Source organism: Peromyscus leucopus, chromosome 2 (genome assembly GCF_004664715.2).
Source record: "Peromyscus leucopus breed LL Stock chromosome 2, UCI_PerLeu_2.1, whole genome shotgun sequence".
NCBI classification, from domain to species: Eukaryota; Metazoa; Chordata; class Mammalia; order Rodentia; family Cricetidae; genus Peromyscus; species Peromyscus leucopus.
Window position 1 is genome coordinate 153,404,264 of NC_051064.1, and position 20,690 is coordinate 153,424,953.

The 20,690-nt window shown below is 50.4% G+C and overlaps 1 protein-coding gene across 1 annotated transcript in view; it reads right to left on the reverse strand.

Moving 5' to 3' along the window:
* Positions 1 to 20,690, reverse strand: part of Prkcz (protein kinase C zeta) — a 111,354-nt gene that overhangs the window by 8,013 nt on the left and 82,651 nt on the right. The window contains 7 exon segments of the mRNA XM_028891470.2: positions 423 to 502; positions 1,068 to 1,130; positions 1,133 to 1,186; positions 2,887 to 2,974; positions 3,156 to 3,291; positions 4,416 to 4,502; positions 16,671 to 16,768. Of these exon segments, the coding sequence (XP_028747303.1) occupies positions 423 to 502; positions 1,068 to 1,130; positions 1,133 to 1,186; positions 2,887 to 2,974; positions 3,156 to 3,291; positions 4,416 to 4,502; positions 16,671 to 16,768 (606 nt within the window).

The following is a 20,690-nucleotide window of genomic DNA, read 5'->3' on the forward strand; positions in this document are numbered from 1 at the left end:
ACAAAAAAGCAAACTTTGGACTCTCATTCTTTTAGGGCTGGAGAGGTGGTTCAGCAGTTGAGAACATTGACTGCTCTTCTAGAGGACCCAGGTTCAATTCCCAGCACCCACATGGCAGCTTACATCTGTCTATAACTCCAGTGTCAGGGCACTGGACACTCATGGCAAAACACCAATGTGCATAAAATAAAAATAAATAAGTAAGTCTAAAAAAAAAAAAGAAAAAAAAAAAAAAAAAAAAAAGGAAAAAAAAGGAACTCACAGGCCCAGCGCCAAAGCATATGATCAAACCTGCACAGAGGAGCTGGCAGTCAATGACAAAACCTTCAGCAGAAGGACTCTGCCCACCCGCTCCATCCCATGGGTGACTCGATCCCAGAGAGACACAAAAGAGATATTCTGTCACCACAGCCAGAGCATACCTTATTTAAAAATCCTTTCAAGACGTGTGAGGCCTTGACAGACAGGAAGCGGGGGATCCGGATTGGCTTTTCCAGGATAACTGTGTGGACAGGAGCCAGGTGAGAAGACTCCTTGGTAGTGTTTACTTTTCCCAGCAGCCTACAGGGCCCCTGAACTCTGTTCTTTTATTTGGGGGGGGAGCACATAATCTTGCTATGTATCTGCTGGCTTTGAACTCCTGACTTTTTAGGAACCTCCTGGTGGCATACAATGGCATATATCACATAACCATGTATGAACAACAGCTCCTCATACACTACTTTTTGGTCACAGGCATGTGGAGGCCTCTGCACACCAGTCACCAGAGGGCGCTGAGGGACATAACAGTGGCCATTAACTCTGACGGGGAGTGAGAGGGGAACCTGTCTGGGGCTATGGGGAATGCAGAAGGGGGCTCTGGCTAAATCAGGGCAGTCTCATTCTAGGTGACTTATGATGAACTATGGTCACCTCACTTCACATTCTCTGCCAGAGGAATGGTTCCACATGTCCTGTATTAGTGCTGAGACACAAGCCTGGGCAATGCCCCTCATCCTCACCTTCGAGAAGGGAAGAAAAGAACATGCAGAGACAAGGAGGGAGTGGATGCCCGGCGGGCCACCAACCTTGGAAAAGGTAGTCTTCGGTGTTCATGTCAGGGTTGTCCGTGATGATATCAAAGGGGGAGCGCCAGCCATCATCTCAAACATGAGGACGCCCAGCGCCCACCAGTCCACGCTGAACCCTAGGGAAAAGCAGGCATTCACTAGGCAGGAGGTGGCTGGGAAGCCAACACACTCAGTCCATGAGTGTGAATGTGCCAAAGGGAGTCAGCACCCATCTCCCTGGGTGGCTGGACTGCCCTTCACTTACTGTGCTGGGCATGTGTTTCCTCAGAAGCTGCAGAACTGGTGTGTGGCTGTGACTTCTCCTGCTGCACTGTGGGTTACCCAGGCTGTTACCTGGCCCTTCAGCTCTGCTGATTGCTACACAAACATGCAGAACGGGTCCAAGAAAGGACCCTGCTTTGTTCTTGTCATCATCATTATTTGAAGATGATGATGATGATGATGGAGAGGGTCTCACTGGCCTTCAGCTTGTACCCTCCTGCCTCAGCCTGGTGAGTGCATATCATCATAACTGGCTTTTTTCTTGCTTTCATTTAAAGTTACACAGCTCCTTTCTCACTGAGGAATGTAGCTCAGTGGTAGATCGCTTTTCTCACACATGCAAAGCTCTGGCTTCAATCCCCAGTGCTGCCTAAACAGAATCAGCCAGAACCCACTTCTCTGAGGTAACAAAACACTTCTCTATAATTCCTTCTGCTGTCACTACTTTCTTTCTTCCTTTCTCCCCCCTCTTTCTTTCTTTCCTTCCTTCCTTTCTTTCTTTTTTTATGTTCAAATGCTAAGTTTTTTAGGCAGCAGGAGGGAAGACCTGCCTTCAGCTCTGTCCTAGAAAGCCTGGCCATCCCTACAGTCTCTGAACAGTTCATCTGCTCCATCACACATGGAATCAGGGCCAGTAAGAACCCTGGCTGGTTCTAGACTGATCTCTGGCTCCAGCTTGCCATCTTTCCTTCTCTGGTTACTGAACAACTTCAACTGAAGCAGCTTCTAGGAGCCCAGTTACTCTCTCGGGTCAGTGACCCACACACACTGCCTGTTGCACACTCATTTATGTGAAGTGTATTTATGACTGGTTTCACTGAAGCCACCATCATGAGTCAGGGATAAATAGCACATGTCTGTAATCCCATGTGCATGACAGAAAACATTAGGATACAAAACTGAGTGTGTGCACAAGCACACATATACAACATATGTAATAAACCTGTGTGCACAGTAAACAAATGCACACAACACACACACATACACACTCACTACATGCTATATACTCTCCTCCACCACATGGATGTACATGTACCTGTATATGTACACTACCCCACCCCCACACATGGATGCACATGACTGTTTCCACCTAGAGAAAGAGGAGGAGCAGACATACACTATTGTGTCCACAGGGTTTCCCAGATCACCCTCTGCTTTGGATCCTAATTGAGGCATGGCTACCATTCCCAAGGAGACCTTGTTTCTTCCACATATACATGGCCAGCAGCCATCAACCTGGGGTGCTGTGACCTGACCCTGGGTCTGTCTGTCTTTGCTTCATGCTCCTTCCCCTCCCCCTCCCCCTTATGGCTCCTCAGAGAGGAATGTTCAGGGTTGTCTGTGGGCCTGAGAAGGTGTGCAAGGGGTAACACGCACCTGGGGAACACCAAGGGATGTCGTGTGTTGTCTTTGGGTGTAATATGGTCACAAATCTCTCCCTGTTTATTGTGCCAGGGCCCTTGCAGGAGTTGGTCGGGCAGGTCTGTGCTGAGTGAACGTCACTGGGTGGGGGAAGTGTCCACCTACATTGACCGGCTACGTGCCTTGTACTCACCGTACTCTTCTCCTCGCAGGATTTCAGGGGCAATATAGTTCGGGGTTCCACAGAAAGTGCTTGTTGTATCACCAGGGCCCAGGCCTTCCTGTGGGGACAGAGTGGGGACAGAGTGGGGACAGAAGGGTGAATCCCACGGGCAGTGGCGCTCCTTAGGAGGTGGGATGGTCACAGGCAGGGGTGCCGCAGCATGGTCAACACTGGGCTGTGCCCAGTCTGCAGGGTGTCAAGGGCAGACAGGCCAGGTGGGGGACAGGTGGGGCAGGCACCTTGCACATGCCATAGTCCGTCAGCTTAATGTGTCCATCGGCATCAAGTAGGACGTTGTCCAGTTTCAGGTCCCGGTAGATGATCCCTCTCTCATGGAGGAAGTTGAGAGCAATACAGATCTCAGCAGCATAGAACCTGAGGTGGGGGCATTCTGTGGTCAGCAGAGGGGCAGTGGCAGGCGGCCAGGGGCTGGTACACACAGCCCCACAAGGTGTCCTGGTCACCAGGGAAGTACAAATTTAAATTACAGTGAGAGTCCACCGCCTATCCAACAGAATGGCTACTTAACACAGCCAGAGTAAGTGATGAAGACACGGGAAGCTGGAGCCCTGTGTACCACTGGTGGGAAGAAGAAGACAGAGAAGAGGGCTAGGGGCCAGGGAGAGAGTGTGGCCTATCAGTAGAATGAAATATTATCCAACCTTTAAAAGGAAAGGATTTTTGACAGGCTACACAGTGAATCACAAAGAAGACATCATATCAAGTCAAATATATAAAGACAGATAATCCAAGATTCCACTTGGGGAGGTCTCTGGAATCAGAGGGAGGTGCCCAGGGCTGGGGTCAGGAGCCTGGGGAGTCAGCATTCACAGGGTACAGTTCCAGTGTGAGAGATAAAGAGGTTCTGTGTGTGGTAGCGGCTGCATAGCCATGTGTCAGCTTCATGGCACTTAACTATATACTTAAAATGGCTGAAATGGTAACATTAATACTGTGTGCATTTTACCACGAGTGCTATAAAAAGTAAGTGGACAGGCAATAAGTGGTTGCTACTTCTGCCCACTTTCCCCAGAGGAAGCCTAGGTGATGCACAGGACTTCATGGGGGCGAAACTAAGATAAATAAGAAGGGGCCATCCAAATTTAAGTCTCTTCAGCCTTCCTGCAAGGCATGGGCTGCAAGGGAAGCGCCAGGATAGTGGGCTGGATGGCAGCTGCTCAGGGCCAGGAGCAGAACCAGGGGATTCTCTCCTGAAGCTAATAAAGGCCTGCTGTACTCTACCACTGAGGGAGTGTGGAACTTAGAGAGAAAACAAAACAGCCCAGAGAGCCTGCCCTCCTGGGTGAGGGGCTTCTGCTGGAAGTCTGAGGAGGGGCCAGCCCTGGGCACAAAGCTCCTACATTCCCCCAGAGGATCTGAATTCCTTACACCACAGCAAAGTCTCATCTTTGCCACCTTCTACCCAAATCTCACCCCCCTCTTTTCTTGCTGGCCCGAGGAAGGTCCCCAGGGCACACTCTTCGTGGATCTGGACTTACCTGGCATGCTCCTCTGGAAGCTTCCTCTGCCTCTGCATGTGGAACATGAGGTCCCCCCCATTGACGTACTCTATGACCAGGAACAACCTGGCAGGAGAGAAGGGCAAAGGATCAGGAACGGAAACTGCCCTGAAGCTCGTGCTAGGTTTACTCTAGTCAAAGGCACCAGCAATGTGGCCAGAGTGAGTGGAACCTCCACAGAGGGTCACTTTTTAGCAGCAGGCTGAGTCACCTCTGGGTGCTGACCTGCTGCCTCTTAAAGTGAATCATACATGCCTAAAACAAGGATGTGACGGGTCACCTGGGAGCTCATGGGGCCAGCAGGAAAACACTCAAGGTGAAAGAGAGGAGGAGGCTGAGTTTGGCATTTGGGTTGGTGAGGCACGAGGCATGGTTTCAGATCCTGACATTTGGCGTCCAAGACCATGTTGGATAATAGATGTGGCTTTTATCACATGATACCAAGGTAGGGCAGTTTTTTAGAAAAGAAGCAATAGACTCAGGTGTTCACTTGCCTATCATTTTGTCTCTTGTGTTCCTGTCAGAGTCCAGCTCCAACTTGTGGAAGGGTTCTTCGGGGGAGGAGAGAGGAATGAGGAGTATTATATAGAAAGACAGAAAGAGACAATAAGAAAGACAGAGACACAAGATAGCTTTGGGAAGGCCCTGGGCCAATACCCAGTGCCTTGAGATTTTATTCTAATGGGCCTTTTATATACTACCAAGGAGAGAGGCAAAAGACCTCCCCCTTTCAAGATGTACAGCCAGGTGTAGACCCTTCAAAATACCTGATAACCATGCCCATGGCCAAATCATTCCATTATGCAGCCCTGCTGGGTAAAGCAAGCCCAGATTCTCTGACCCTGAGTAAGGTTTTACTAGGAAGCCTCTGTGGGCCTCCACATGTCCCCAGTGGTGCTAGGTCTGTTTTAGGGTACGCTTGCGCGCGCGTGCGCGCACGCGCACACACACACACACACACGTCAGAGAGATGGTGGCGGAGGCCCTAGGATAGGTGAACAAGTAACCAAAGAAGGGGCAGAGGACTAATGGAGCACAGGGTAAGGGGAGAACAGGCCGTGGGCCATCCTGGAGGTGGAGCAGGTCTGGCTCAGATGGACTAGGAGAGGATCCATGGGGCAGGTGTGGAAACATCAGGAGACATGGTTTAGTCTCTGTATGTGGATGGACCTCAGGAAAGTGTAAAAGGGCAGGCCCAGGAACCACACAGGTGTCTGTCCACCTGGTGAGACAGGGTCAACGTGGATCAGTGAAGGGATGAGGAGGAGCCAGGCTGAACTGGATTGATCTGCCAGTAGCTGGACATAGGGGAGAGGGATAAGAATGGGAGTAGCCTGGCTGCTGGGGCTGAGGTGCTGACACTCCAGTGTGGGGACAGCACAGTAGGTCCAGAGGGAGGTGGTCATGATGCAGTGAGTCTGAGATGCCACCAGCCCAGCAGGTGGGCAAGGGGAAGGGCAGCAGGGGTCAGGCAGAGGTCAAGTCTCTGAGTTTAGGAACTGGGATCTAGTACACAGCCCTCATGTCTCCTAACACTGGCCATGTGTTTTCTTTCACTAATAAGATCTTTGCTGCATTTAATAAGACTTAATTTTCAAAATTCAATTCACAATAATTTCCCGAGATGCCCGGTTGAGGGCACCTTGGGGACATCTGGGTTGGCAGCATTTGCCTGGACTGTTTATCTGCAGTTTTCTGGTCACGGTTTTCTGCCCACCAGCAGAGGGTGGGAGCAGCAAACCCTTCATCTCCTGTAAGAGCTCTCAGCACGCTGGACTGAATGTACCACACTGGCTAACTGTGAACCCACTGTGGGGAGATGTCTGCATTTGGCCTCCAAAGCTCTGGCAAGAAGCCAGAGAAGACAGGAAATACTGTCATAGCAAGTCAACTGGCTGTAAGCCACTCACTAAATTCAAATTACATGTTTAGATGAGAAATAATTCCTAATATGTGGAAATCAGAACAAAAGCCCCCAGCACCAGATGAGGATATGTATTTCCCCTAGGCAGCCAGCCCCAGGTGTCCTGATCCCGAAGAAAATTCTAGTGTGCTTGTGTGAGGGCTGAGGATACCACCTTCTCCAATCTTAATCATGGTCGCTCAAGGTTTGTATATAAAATGGACCTTCTGCTCTAGTGTGAATCACATCTGGATTGCTCACATTACTCAACATAATGAGAAAACTGCGAATTGTTAACCTTGTATTGTTAAGGAATAACAAGGAAAGTCAGAACCTGAGCCTGGGGTACAGTTCAGTGGCAGAGAGCTTGCCTTTGCATGTGTAGAACCAGAGCTCCACACATGCCAGTACGTGTTCAGTACAGACAGACGCTCCCCACAAGGACTTTTGACACACCCAGGTTGAAGCCGCAGAGGAGAACCAGCAGTCCGAGGCAGAACCGGTGCACACCAACCACGAATCACCTGTGGCGGCTTTTCTGTTATTGTTCCACAAAAACAAAGGCGTTTGCCCTCTGGCCCTTAGAGAGGCAGCCTCCCTGGCGCAGACAAGCAGAGCCCTCACCCCTGGGCTGCAATGCGCTCTAAGTACCTCCAAGTGACACTCACATAATGACCACGGCGCCCTGGGAGGTGGGTTCGTGACTCTTATCAGACTCCACGAGATGTCTAACATCTCAGAATCAGTGGGAGGGATCTCTTCCAGACTCTCTGGGCGACTACAAAGCCCAGCATGAATATTTTTCCACCTACCAAGAATCACAAACTCAATGGGTCCTGCCATCAGGGAGGGCCGAGCCCTTTCCTCAGGTGCCAAGTAGTAGGCACTGGTGATGATAGTGTCCCATAACAGGGAGAAACTTCGGTCACTTCCAGAAAACGTAAGCAAACACCCTAGCCTGGAGGGCGTTAAGCCCCACAAAAACAGAAAGGTAACATCTCTGTCTGGAGAGGCCACAGTGGATTTCTACACAGGCCATTTCTGTACGGGGCTGTTTCTCTTCCTGCCCTCCCTCCCTCAAGGGTCTCACAACACAAACCAGGCTGCTACCAAAGTTTTCATCCTCCAGCCTTGGCCTCCTGGGATTACAGGTGTGCGCCATTCTGCCTAACTTTCTTTCATTTATTTTGTGGGGTGTGTGGTATTTCTAGGGGTGTATTGTCACATCATGCATGTGAAGGTCAGGGAACAACTTTCAGGAGTCAGTTCTCTCCCTCCACCTCGTCAGGCTGTCAGGAGTAAGGCAGGTGCCTTTACCCCTAAACCATCTTGCTGCCCCCCCCCCCCCCCCCGCCACTTTCTTTCTGTTTCTGTTATAAAATCAGCTGTGAAACTAAGGATTTGTGTGTGGGGTTCTACAGATAAACCTCAGTACTGTTTTCAATGCTTTTTTCGAAACAGAAGTCCCCCAGGAGTACCGAGTGGACTGGCCTATAGGCAACTTAGGTTGGTTTGGGTGTTTGTGGCTATGAAAATACGAGATCATATCTGCTCCTGCAGTTTGCTCTGTGTGCTTGGCAGGTACTTCCCACACCAAGTTTCTTAGCCTCAAATTCTGTCTCGGGCCATGGCTACATTTCTCAGCCAGGTTGAAGCCAACACACAGACTTTATGCACAGGTGTCTGTGCATCAGACAATAAGCACCGGCCACTGTCCACAGTCCCTTCGGTCACACAGCCACAACAACCCCCAAGGGAGACTTATTAGGATGGGCAGGGGCCTGTTGAGGCAGTCAGATTCCTAGTGCTTTTAAGGCCATACCACTGTAGGAAGGAAGCAGTTAATGGCTCAGATGGATATTATCACTTATTCTTAACAAAATGTGCAGAAGTTACTAAAAACCAGTAGAAATGGATCCATCGCACAAACAAAGGGAGAAAGGGCGTAAAGAGAAGCAGTGAGCTCCAGGATGCAGAGCCAGAGAAAGTTGTAGGTAGTGGCCAAGTCCACTGCTCCCCTCACCAGGAGAGGACCCAGAGAAAGAGGGACCCTGTAAGGCCCACTTCCCCTGTTCCCCAGCAACATAGGTACCCAGTCCTGACCTTGGCCTAGAGAGAAGACAGATGGGGTGGACAGTCAAGAAGTAACTGGCTGGCTGTTTACTGCCTTGTGTTTTATTCAAACACAGCCATGCATAGTTTCCTTTGCTTTTTTTTTTCCCTTTTGGTGGTAGTAGGGTGGGGCTTAATGTGGCCCAGGCAGGTCTTGAACTTTTGATCTTCTACGTCTGCCTCCACACTGGGATTACAAGCACATACCGCATGCCCCGCCATGCCGTTCATTACATTTGCCTGCGGCTTTTGTGCCACAATGAAGACTATACAGCAGAGAACGTGAAGTCAGTCAAGAGCCACAGCTGTCACCAGCGACACCACAGCCCAGTCTGTGTAAGCTATGATAACCAGGAACACACTTGTCTAATGACAAGTTCTCAGATCACATCCCTGCCGTCAAGACACTGTGCTACATTGATTATATAGTTATTTGAAAAAGGCTGCTAACTCTTGATATAAATAGTAATAATGATACCAGTTTTGATGGCTTACACTCTATATAGATCTCATTTATTCCCAAAACTATGAGGTAAATTCTGCCATTTTCCTGATTATATGGAGAGAGACACAAGGCACCAAACAGCCTATTCACAGAGACCTCATTTCAAGGAGGAGGAGAGGGCGTGAGAGAGTCAGCCTAGAATCTGGTCGGTGTCACAGAGAACAAGAGGCCAGACTCTCAACTGAGGCCTAAGAGAACAGAGATGAGGCTCAACACCAGCCACACCACACACACACAGCCCAGCAGCAGTGCACAGTGAGAAGGAAGAGTTAAACCCCCGTTCCTTGACGCAGAAAAAGCTCTGTGTTCTAAGAAAGATGTGAACAGACAAGGAAACCTGACACAGCTGATCCAACAAGAGAATTTTATCTTTTTCAAAGAACCTTCTACCGGGGTGGGGAGGGGCAAACTGCTTAGATGTCTGCAGGAACAGATGCAGAGCAGGCCATGACTGTCAGTCAGTGTGACTCAGACACCACAGGATTCCAGCCCCACAGTGTCTGACGGAGAAACTGAGGGGCAGGAGAAAGCAACTGAATGGCTGGAGGGAATGTTACCATTTAGAAACCCCAAAACAGTAACCCTGGCAAAGGCACTGAGGAAAATCCCCACAGTACCCACCAAGAGGTAATCCTGGGCCTGTGGCTCACAAAGTGCTCACCTGCCATGTATGAGACTCTGGCCTCTCACCCCAGTACCAAGAAGGAATGGGGACGGGGCGGCGGCTTAGCGATTATGAGTGTATACTGCTTTTGCAAAGGACCCAAGTTCAGTTCCCAGCACCCATATCAAGTGGCTCACAACCCTCTGTAACTCCAGCTCCATGGGATCTGCTTCTGGCCTCTGAGAGCACCTGTACACACACACACACACACACACACACACACACACACACACACACACACACACACACACTAAATCTTAAAAGCAATTGTAGCTGATAATTTCCAAGATTTTCCACAGATATCATTTTAGAAATAATCCAATAAGGACTGCCTACGAAAACTACAGACCAACCAAACATCACTACAAATAGCAATGAAAAAATCGTAAATATCAGCAAAGTTTGAAAGCACAGTGTCAGACTAACACAGGACATGGCTTTCTCCAGGCATCCAGGGACAGTCTAGCATCAGGACCATTTTAGCAGTATTTAGGTGACAATTCATTTCAGGGGGCTCCAGGGAGTAAAAATTCAGCCATCTTCAGAACTGGCGATCTCCCAAGGCAATATGCTCTTTTTTTTTTCTTTTGGGAGGGGCTCTTTATCATGTGTGTATGTGTATACATGTGTACACATGCTTGCATATGTGTGGGCACATGTGTGTGTTTGGAGCTCTGAACTTATGTTGTGGCTGTGAAAATACGAGATCATATCTGCTCTATTCCCCTCTTCCACCTTATTCACTAAGGTAGGGTCTCTCAATCAAGCCCAGATTTCATGATTGGTACTGCTCCTGTTGCTAGCCAGCGTGCTTAGGCGAGCCCTCACTCCGCCTTCCAAGGCCTGAATTGGAACTGCAGGTGAACAGCCCCACCGCCAACGTTTACACATGTTCCGGAGATCCAGACTTCAGTCCTCGGGGTCCATGCGGCAGGTGTTTAACTGCTGAGCAGTCTCCCCAGCCCATAATGCTCTCCTGACAGTAAAACAGAAATAGATGCAGATACCCTGACAAGATAAATACCGTTCTGAGCCAGTCACTGGTTCCTCTTCTTGCCCACATACCCTCTCAGTGTCTCTAGAACCTTCTCCCACCTGCTGGTGACCTGCAGGACTTCAGGCGGCAGGTCTAGGACTGGAGGGATGGTTCTTGTCTCTTAGAGCTTTGCCCACTGCAGCAGCTCCTGTGAACCAGAAGCCGGAGCGAGGGCCGAGGGTGGCCCTCTCTATCGTCCCTTCCAGCCCCATACAAGGGCACGTCTGCCGGAGGGTATCAGGGTTTGGAGTGCACCTCTCACCCCCTTTCTGTCTGTTTTTCTTTTTTCTGATGGCATGTGACCGATGCTTGTGGCTGGCATTGTGCCATCTTAATATTCTATCCCTGGCAAGGAAGAGGACCGTGCTGGTCATTCTTGCCAGTCACCTGCAAGGTGGAGAGTCCAGCTAGCATCAGCAGCCCGAGGAAGATGAGACACCAACCCTGTGGGGGAGGGCAATGTCTGCCTCAAACAAAACAAAAAAGTAAAGTGTGGGGGCTGTTGAGGAAGACACTGGAAGTCAACTTCTGGCCTTCATACACACACAGGCAAGGACACCAGCACAGACAGGCATGTGTCCCCACCCCCACAATGAATGGGCGAAGATGAACTAGGGTGTGAATGAGTGGTAGAGCAGCTGCTTCGCATGTGCAAGGTCCTGGGTTTGACCCTCTGCACCAACCAATAAACAACAAAAGAAAATTGAAAGTTAGGCATGGTAGTACATGTGTGTTTGTGAGCCTAGCACTCAGCAGATGGAGGCGGGAGAATGGAAATTTCCAGGGTCAGCCTACGCTACATAGTAAGACTATGTGGAGGGAGGGGGGAGAGGGAGGAGGGAGAAAAGGAGAGAGGGAGGAGGGAGAAAAATTGACTTTCAGAGCTGATCCTGACAGCCACTTTAACAAAAGGAGTCCCACATCCTTGTGAAGCCAGCCACCGTCCCCAGAGCAAGGCAGAACACAACAAGAAGGGTGTTCAGCTCTGAATGGAGAGGTACATGCCAATCCCATACCCACCCACTATGGCACAACCACCTTTAGGTCTGTCAGTCAAGGCCACTGGCTCAAGGACTTGGCTGTGGAGTGTGACCTCACTCCCACGCCCCCAGCAATACACCCAAAAGCTGCCTGTCACTTCCTAGCTGGGAACAGACAGCTAAATCTCTCTCATAGATGGTGGAGGGCATGCCCTAATGAGAGAAACACCTCTGTGTTGTCATTCAGTGGACACAAGCGATGTCACGGGGTGCCAAGGGTCCCTTTGCTGCCCAGGGCTTCATGATGACTCACCAATAGCTACCCAGTGTTCTTAAGATGGCAGAGAGAACCAACATTTAGCAATAACATCCCTGGAGCTCCTACATCTGAGTGAGCACAATTCTCCCACTCTGGACCCCTGGTCTAAGCCCAGTGTCTAGAGCTGTGTTCTAGAGTAAGGGGCTGCTGGAGCTGTACGAGAACCACTCCAGGGTTTTGAGACGTTATGCTGTCATCACGAAGGCTGACATGGCTCCCACGCTCAGTTCCACAGCTGCCACTCAACACTAGTTCTTTCCATTCTGGGCTCCAGCGTGACGACAGGAGTCTGACAGAGCCTGAGTCACCCTCCCTCCCACGGCCTGAGTGATTCTTGCCCAGTTCACAGCAATGTGGGCCCTGTTGAGGCCACAGGAAGTGGTTCTGAGGGCTGGATCTGGTACACACCGCTCACTGTCACTTCCTGTTTCTTACCATGGTGACCTTGCTTGCTCTATCTCCCACACCCAGTGAGCCCTCCTTTATCCAGCCTAGGCCTGCCCAGGGTCACTGGGCTGCTCTGCTTATTCCTGGGGGGCTGGGTGAGGTCCCTGAGCCAGGGGACTTCCTCCCTCTCCACTATGGCAAGGGGCAGGCGATCACCTGCTGCCCCGTGGCTCCTCCTTGCCAGACACAACTGTGGACACACAGGGAACTTCTTCACTCCCATGTCCTAGTCTGTGTGCCAACCTCTGGGGCCCCTCCTGATACATCTATGACCTATTCCAGGGGAGTTACTTCCTGATCCAAGAGAAAAAGCTCCCTCCCTCTTTAGCACCGTGGCAGATTTTATAGTTCTCTATAAACGGACACGAGGGATCAAGTGGCATTTAATACCCATAAGCCGCTTCAGGCAGGATGAGTTTCCTCAAGTGTCTAAGACAAGATATTTTTGGGGGCCTCTCCAAGGACAACTGTCAGCAGGTTTACCCTTCCTTAAAAGTGAAAGCAGGGTGTCAGCAAGGCAGCTTGTGGAGCAAGCCAGGTGACCTGAGTTTGAACCCCACAACCCACAGGAAGGTGGAAGGAAGGACAACTCTACACAGTTGGCCTCTGACTTCCAGACAGGTTAGCACACTCCCACCTCCCACACACCACAGTAATAAGTTAAAAAAAAAAAAAAAAGTGAAAGCTACTCCACAGCAGGCCAAGCTAACTAAATTGTTTTCTTTTTTTGTGCTAGGGATTGAACCTAAGGCTCTGCACACATTAAGCCCACGTTCTATCTCGAGCAGCAGATACTTACTTCAGTAGCAGTTTGTATCCCTGTCCCCAGGCCACACTTAAATTGGGGGCACACATAGAGGGGCTTAAAAGGAATCATTTTGGCAGTCTTTTTAGGTTGCCATTTTTCCTGGAATAGTGCAAGCTGAAATGATTTCCCTGTTTTTAGAGGTTTTTGTGGCAACATTTTAATTCTGGTTACTGTTGGGAAAGACCACGCAGACACGGGGTATGGCTCCCATGAACAGATGCTTGGTATGAAAATGCCCTATCCTTGTCTCACAGCATGTTACACATACCATGGGAGAGGTCCCGGCCGATGAGAGCAAGGATTCTGCGAGGCCCACCAGGAGAGGCACCGCTGGATTGGGGAAGGAAAGAAAGAAATCCTTATCCCTCCATCCCCCAGCCCTGAAGAGGCCTCTTTATAATCACCAGGCACATGTGGAAACCATTGTCTTTTATTTACTAGATTTCCACTCACGGCTGCCTGCAAGTGCTAGCCAGCATCCTGCCTGGAGTTCACTGTTTCCTGTTGTGTATGATCTGCTGGGAGGTAGAACACACTGACATTCATTCAGTCCCTAGCAACAGGCTCAGCAAGACCTCAGGGTGAGTTTCTAGGAGAAGACTTTATAAACCCTGTGGTCATTAAGAGCGGGATAGACGGGGCATCAGGTGTATCTCGTACCCAAGTACAGGCACCAGATTTTCTGTTCCTGGCGGCTTTGCCTCATCTGTGCAAGGTCAGTGAGGACATATGGACAGCTGGAACAGCCCTCCCTCTATCTCTGACTGAGGGAGACGCTGGGGCTGGTACACAATGCTGCCATTTGTGCAAAGACACAGCACCAACCAGGAGAAAGGCTTCCCATATCAACTACTTTCCAGAACTTCCCAGCTTTGTTTCCAAAGGAAACACATGAAGTGTTTGTGCAGTGCAGGAACAAACAGCCAGGAAGTGTGGGCTGTGGTCTTGACTGACTACTGTCAGCACATCTTTAGGGCAGACCCAAGTGATGACACAATGTGGCTTGTGATCTTCTGATACCTATTTCTAGAGTTTTGTGGCATCTGAGTTACTTCTCAACTCTGAGAGGAACTCCATGGACAGCAACAGAAAAGAAGCTTCTAGACCTGCAAGTTAGGTCTGTTGAGTGGAAGAACATTGCCATCCCTATTCTGAGACCACAGTGAATCCACTGACATCCTAGCTGCCAGTACACCAGGGCTGGCTGCAACAACTTACTGGTTCCCTTACAAGCCATGAAATTTTTATTTTGTTTTGTTTGTTGAGACAGGGTCTCTTTGTGTAACTGCCCTGGCTGTCCTGGCTGTTGAGGCTGCCTCGAACTCATAGAGATCCACCTGTCTTTGCCTCCCAAGTGCTGGGATTAAAGGTGTGTGCCACCACCGCCCAGCAACGTCATGAAATTTACAGGTGCACATTTTATATTTCTACAGGAAACATGATTTTATTTTAAATTTCACCCCTCTCAGACCATCACGGTTTACTGACAGGTATCCAAACACCGGAGATACAAAAACACATAGCAAGCCCTTCTCTGATGGAGCTCACAGCCAGAAAGGAAGACATACATACACATTTTCTGACGGTCAAAGCAGATGCACTCAAGGAAAGTTGTAAACCGTAAACCACCCACGTCAGACGCTTCCAGTGTCAGTGACAGATCCAGTACAAAGAAAGACAGGCAAAGAAACTTGACATGCAGAGGCATTACTCCTGGGACCAGGCCTTGCAGTCTGGGATGCTGGGGCTGCTGCATTGTCCCAGCGTCACTTTTTGCACTTAGGTGGAGCTGCTGGAACTCCTGGTCTTTGTTTTATCAGCAATCCTGCAAATGCTGATTAGAGCACAACCATTTTTTTGCATCCTCACCCTTTGGGAACTCCAAGGCTGGGTTGGGCTGCCTTCCCTCAGGCTTGTTCCTATTCACCAGAGACATGGTCAGGGCCAGGACAGTGTGGAGACAGGGCCATGGGAATGCACAAAGGGGACCATTGACTGCTGAGCCTTTTTGGTGGCTCTGGCTCTGGGGAGGGGAAGAAACAGGGAGAAAGGACTCTGTGAGGCAAGGGTAGGGAATGATTACAGAGTCCTCCTCCCCATGCACAGGAAGCTTGGATTCCTCCCAGTGGGGACTACAAAGTAATCAGAGCTGCTCCGTCAGGAGAAGGGAGCCCTGGGGACTGGGCATCCTGTGGCCAGGCTTCAAGCAGGAGGAAGGAGAGAATCTGAGACACACACATTCAGGAGTTAGATGCAGGGAAGGGATGACAACAGGATTTCCTCTTGATGACAGGAATGCCACCAGCCGCAATGGACTTAACCCTCAACTGGTTTGGGAAAAGGCCAGTTCAGTCCAGGGCTTCTCAGGTAGGATCACAAAGGCCAGAGCTGAGGAACGTGAACTACAAACTGGCTCCTATAAAATGTGCCCGATGTGGAGAGCAGGGCTCACTGTGCCAGGCTGCACACAGCGAGGCTTTAGCTTATGATTTTATGTTAACTTAGCTGGCCTGGCTAAGCAGTGTTTGTAGGTGTGCTTCTGAGATGCTTCTAGAGCTAACATGTGAAAACAGAACCTGCAAAGCAGAGGTCCTCCCCATGTGTGGGAGATGGGAACCAGCGACCACCCATCCACGGGGGCTGCGGGGCTGGGCTGGGCAGTCCATTGTTGCCCTTGGAGTCTCAAGCCTGCACCCACAGCTGGCTTTCCTGGTCTTTGGATCATGGCCCACAAGAAGACTGGCTGCTGAATACTTCTAGATCAGGACTTTGGGAAGGACTGGGGATAGTGTTCTGAGATTTGTGCCTTGCTTTTTCTAGAATTTGCTTCAAGCACCATTTTCCTTTTGCCCAGTTTATTTTTAGATAGGATCTTATTATTTAGCTCAGGCTGGCCTCAAACTCATGATCCTCCTGCCTCAGTCTTCTGAGTGTTGGGATTACAGAAGTGTCACCACACTTGGCTCAGCTTTGCCAATTTTTATTTATCCTTTTGGTACAAGCCATCACCTTGAGCAGGGGATGCGAAGCCCCCAGGAGTCTTGTGATCTTAGGCCACTAGATTTCAAACATTTTAAAAGCAGTAGAAATTTTCAACATATATAGTAAAGCTTAGAAGTGACACCTTTAGTGCTTATTAATGCATGTCTCTGTTCCGTGAACAGCAGCAGCACAGGATACCCATGCTTGCTCTGACACCCCACATCAGACCTAAGACCTGCATTTGGTAGGATGCCTTCAAGAAGATCCCACAAATGGCATCATGTAAGTTCAGATGTGTGAAGTCCACTACATGTGACACCAGCCAACGGGAACCACAAAGTAAGCCTGAGGATCTAAAAACAACCCAGGCTTTCATGGGAGGAGGCCCATACAGGACACCCGGAACTGCAGTTCACCTTGGCTTCTGGGGATTCTTATCAGGAAGCAGCAGAACCCAAGGAAACACTTCCTTCCTTACCGGCTCGTTGTCTGGAAACAGGAGTGTAAGCCAACCAGGAAGGGGTTGCTGGACGCCTGCTCGAACACGTGTTTCTCTGTCTGCACCCAGTCGATGTCCTGAAAGAGACCGGGCAGCGCCAGTGAGGCTCCAAAGCACTGCTCGGGGCCCTGGAGAGGGCAGGGACAAGATGGGAAAGGCTTTTCCCCCTCTGTTTTTGAGAAGGCAATTTGGAGGTAAAAAGGAACCACCTATCAAGAAACACATCACAAGCAGGTGTAGTGGATCAGCACCCGTGGTCCCAGCACTGAGGAAGGTAAGGCCAGGACTGTTGACAAGTGCAACACCAGCTTGGGCTATACATTAAGTTCCCATGTAGCCTGCAGTCTGTGTTACAGAATGATCCTGTCTCACAGACAAAAAACAAATACCAAACGATCACCATCACTACCATCCTTCGGCCCATAATCCTCATCCTGATACCATCATCGCCATGGCCATCACTACTATCACCCATCCACCCCCACTTCCTGTCATTACCGTCATTACTGTCTCCAACATCACCTCCATCACCTCCCCATCCCAAGACGCTTGCTGGGTTTGGCTCTGCACACACTGACTTGTGCTCCCCACGAAGGTTCCGAAAGGCTGTATCATAATCAGTCAGGACACAAGGAAAGTGAGGATGGAGGACTGAGCAGATTCCCTGAGGCCCAAAGCCACTGAGTCTGCAGACAAGCCCCAGTCATGTCCAGAGCTCAGCTGCTGCCCCGGGGCCATCTCCCCCACTCTGTGCAGCGGCTCAGCAGGATGCTGCAAAGTCAGAGACCACGGCTTGGCTCCACCACAGCCCCAGGGACAGAGGGAGATGAGGCTCCCAACCCCCACCTTGATGTGTAGAAAAGTGAGAAGGGCAGAGACATGTTCAAATAGTACTGTCTGGAAGGTTTTTGGGAAAGCAAATGATCAGATTCTTAGTTGGCACTCACTTAGTGAGCTGGAGACAGCCGTCACTCCCCCTGGTGTGCCCTCTGCTACTTCTGATCCCCAGGGGCTCTACCAGGTGCAACAGTTTCAGCCCTTCTCCATGCAGAGGACACCTAGCTCAACTTCATCCAGACTCCAGACTTGCTCACCCAACGACTACCTGACCTGACTGTCACACTCAGGCGGCTCACACTTGAAGCAGCTGCCAGGGCATCCAGATTCCTGGATGGAAACCAGTGGGCTGGCTGTCCTCCACCTCTGCCAAGCCTGGGCCACCCTGCATCAGCAGCATCACCACAGGTTCTAATTTACAGGAACACCTGGCACTGTGCAGGCCTGACACCGCAGTATGCGAGTGCATGGGTGTGTGTGTGTGTGTGTGTGTGTGTGTGTGTGTGTGTGTGTGTGTGTGTGTGTGGCTGGACGGCAACTCGGCAGGGAGCAAGTCGGAAGGTCGCCTCAGAGAACCTACCATTAGGAGAAACGACTTGACTTGAAACCATCCAAGCCACTGGCAAACTGGCATCGCATAAACAATGCCTGGGGCCTGGCGAGGAGGGTGAGGGGCTTGTGTGTCCCAGGAGCCTCAGCTCCAAGCAAGCCAGGCCAGGCTCAAGGACAGCAGGAGCCAGTGGGGCAGCCCCTCAGCCCTTGTTCAGAGCCACATCCTAGACAAAGCAATTCAGGGGAAGGCAGGAGGCAGATGCTTGGGAAGCAGTGGCTAAGGTGGAGCCCTGAGGCAAAGGTGACTCAGAAAGAGAACCAGTTTCAGCTCAGAAGGGTACTCAAGACTGTGAGGAGAGGTGACACCTGGTGGTGAGGACAGGCTTGAGTCATGGGTTCGCCCACTCACTCACTCAGCATCCAGGGACACAGGGCCAGCTTGACAGGCTGTGCATTGTACAAATGCACCCTACATGTGAAGGTCCCAAACCAAGTCAGCCCCAAGTCCTGATGGCTGGGGTGGGGGTGGAGATCCTTTCTATGACCCGACAAACACGACAATGCTTAGTGCTGGCAGCAGCTAACGGGCAGCGTCACTGTTATCTACACACTGGCTTTCCTCTGCTCTGGAGAGACAGAGTGGGCACCAGTATAACAGCAAAACAGCAAACAGACCTGAAGCAACAAGCTTGTGAAAACGTGTCAGCCTCATCCATCATCAGAGAAGCTGCAAGTCAAGGCACACAGTGGGTACTCACATACGTACTGAGAGGGAAAGGCACACAGTGGGTACTCACATACATACTGGGGGGAAAGGCACACAGTGGGTACTCACATACATACTGGGGGGAAAGGCACACAGTGGGTACTCACATACATACTGGGGGGAAAGGCACACAGTGGGTACTCACATACGTACTGAGAGGGAAAGGCACACAGTGGGTACTCACAGACACTGGGGAGAAAGGCACACAGTGGGTACTCACATACGTACTGAGAGGGAAAGGCACACAGTGGGTACTCACAGACACTGGGGAGAAAGGCACACAGTGGGTACTCACATACGTACTGGGGAAGAAAGGCACACAGTGGGTACTCACATATGTACTGGGGGAGAAAGGCACACAGTGGGTACTCACATACGTACTGAGAGGGAAAGGCACACAGTGGGTACTCACAGACACTGGGGAGAAAGGCACACAGTGGGTACTCACAGACACTGGGGAGAAAGGCACACAGTGGGTACTCACATACGTACTGGGGAAGAAAGGCACACAGTGGGTACTCACATATGTACTGGGGGAGAAAGGCACACAGTGGGTACTCACATACGTACTGAGAGGGAAAGGCACACAGTGGGTACTCACATACGTACTGGGGAGAAAGGCACACAGTGGGTACTCACATACGTACTGGGGGGGAAAGGCACACAGTGGGTACTCACATACGTACTGAGAGGGAAAGGCACACAGTGGGTACTCACATATGTACTGGGGGGAAAGGCACACAGTGGGTACTCACATATGTACTGAGAGGGAAAGGCACACAGTGGGTACTCACATATGTACTGGAGGGAAAGGCACACAGTGGGTACTCACATACGTACTGGGGGAGAAAGGCACACAGTGGGTACTCACATACGTACTGAGAGGGAAAGGCACACAGTGGGTACTCACATACGTACTGAGAGGGAAAGGCACACAGTGGGTACTCACATACGTACTGGGGAAGAAAGGCACACAGTGGGTACTCACATACATACTGGGGGGAAAGGCACACAGTGGGTACTCACATACGTACTGAGAGGGAAAGGCACACAGTGGGTACTCACATACGTACTGAGAGGGAAAGGCACACAGTGGGTACTCACATACGTACTGAGAGGGAAAGGCACACAGTGGGTACTCACATACGTACTGAGAGGGAAAGGCACACAGTGGGTACTCACATACGTACTGAGAGGGAAAGGCACACAGTGGGTACTCACATACGTACTGAGAGGGAAAGGCACACAGTGGGTACTCACATATGTACTGAGAGGGAAAGGCACACAGTGGGTACTCACATATGTACTGGGGGAGAAAGGCACACAGTGGGTACTCACATACGTACTGAGAGGGAAAGGCACACAGTGGGTACTCACATATGTACTGGGGGGAAAGGCACACAGTGGGTACTCACATATGTACTGGGGGGAAAGGCACACAGTGGGTACTCACATATGTACTGGGGGAAAGGCACACAGTGGGTACTCACATATGTACTGAGAGGGAAAGGCACACAGTGGGTACTCACATACGTACTGGGGGGGGGAAGGCACACAGTGGGTACTCATATACGTACTGGAGGGAAACAAAAAGCCAGAAAATAAGTGTTGGTGAAGATAGAGCCCTGTGCCCCATTGGCAGAAAAATAAAATGGTGCAACCATGTTGGACACAGTTTGGGAATTTCTCCAGAAACTACATCCAGAATTACCACACAACTACTCCTAGAAATACACAGAAAAGAGCTGGGTGGTGGTGGCCCATGCCTTTAATCCCAGCACTCAAGAGGTGGAGGTAGGTAAGTTCTAGGCCAGCCTGATCTACAGAATGAGTTCTAGGACAGC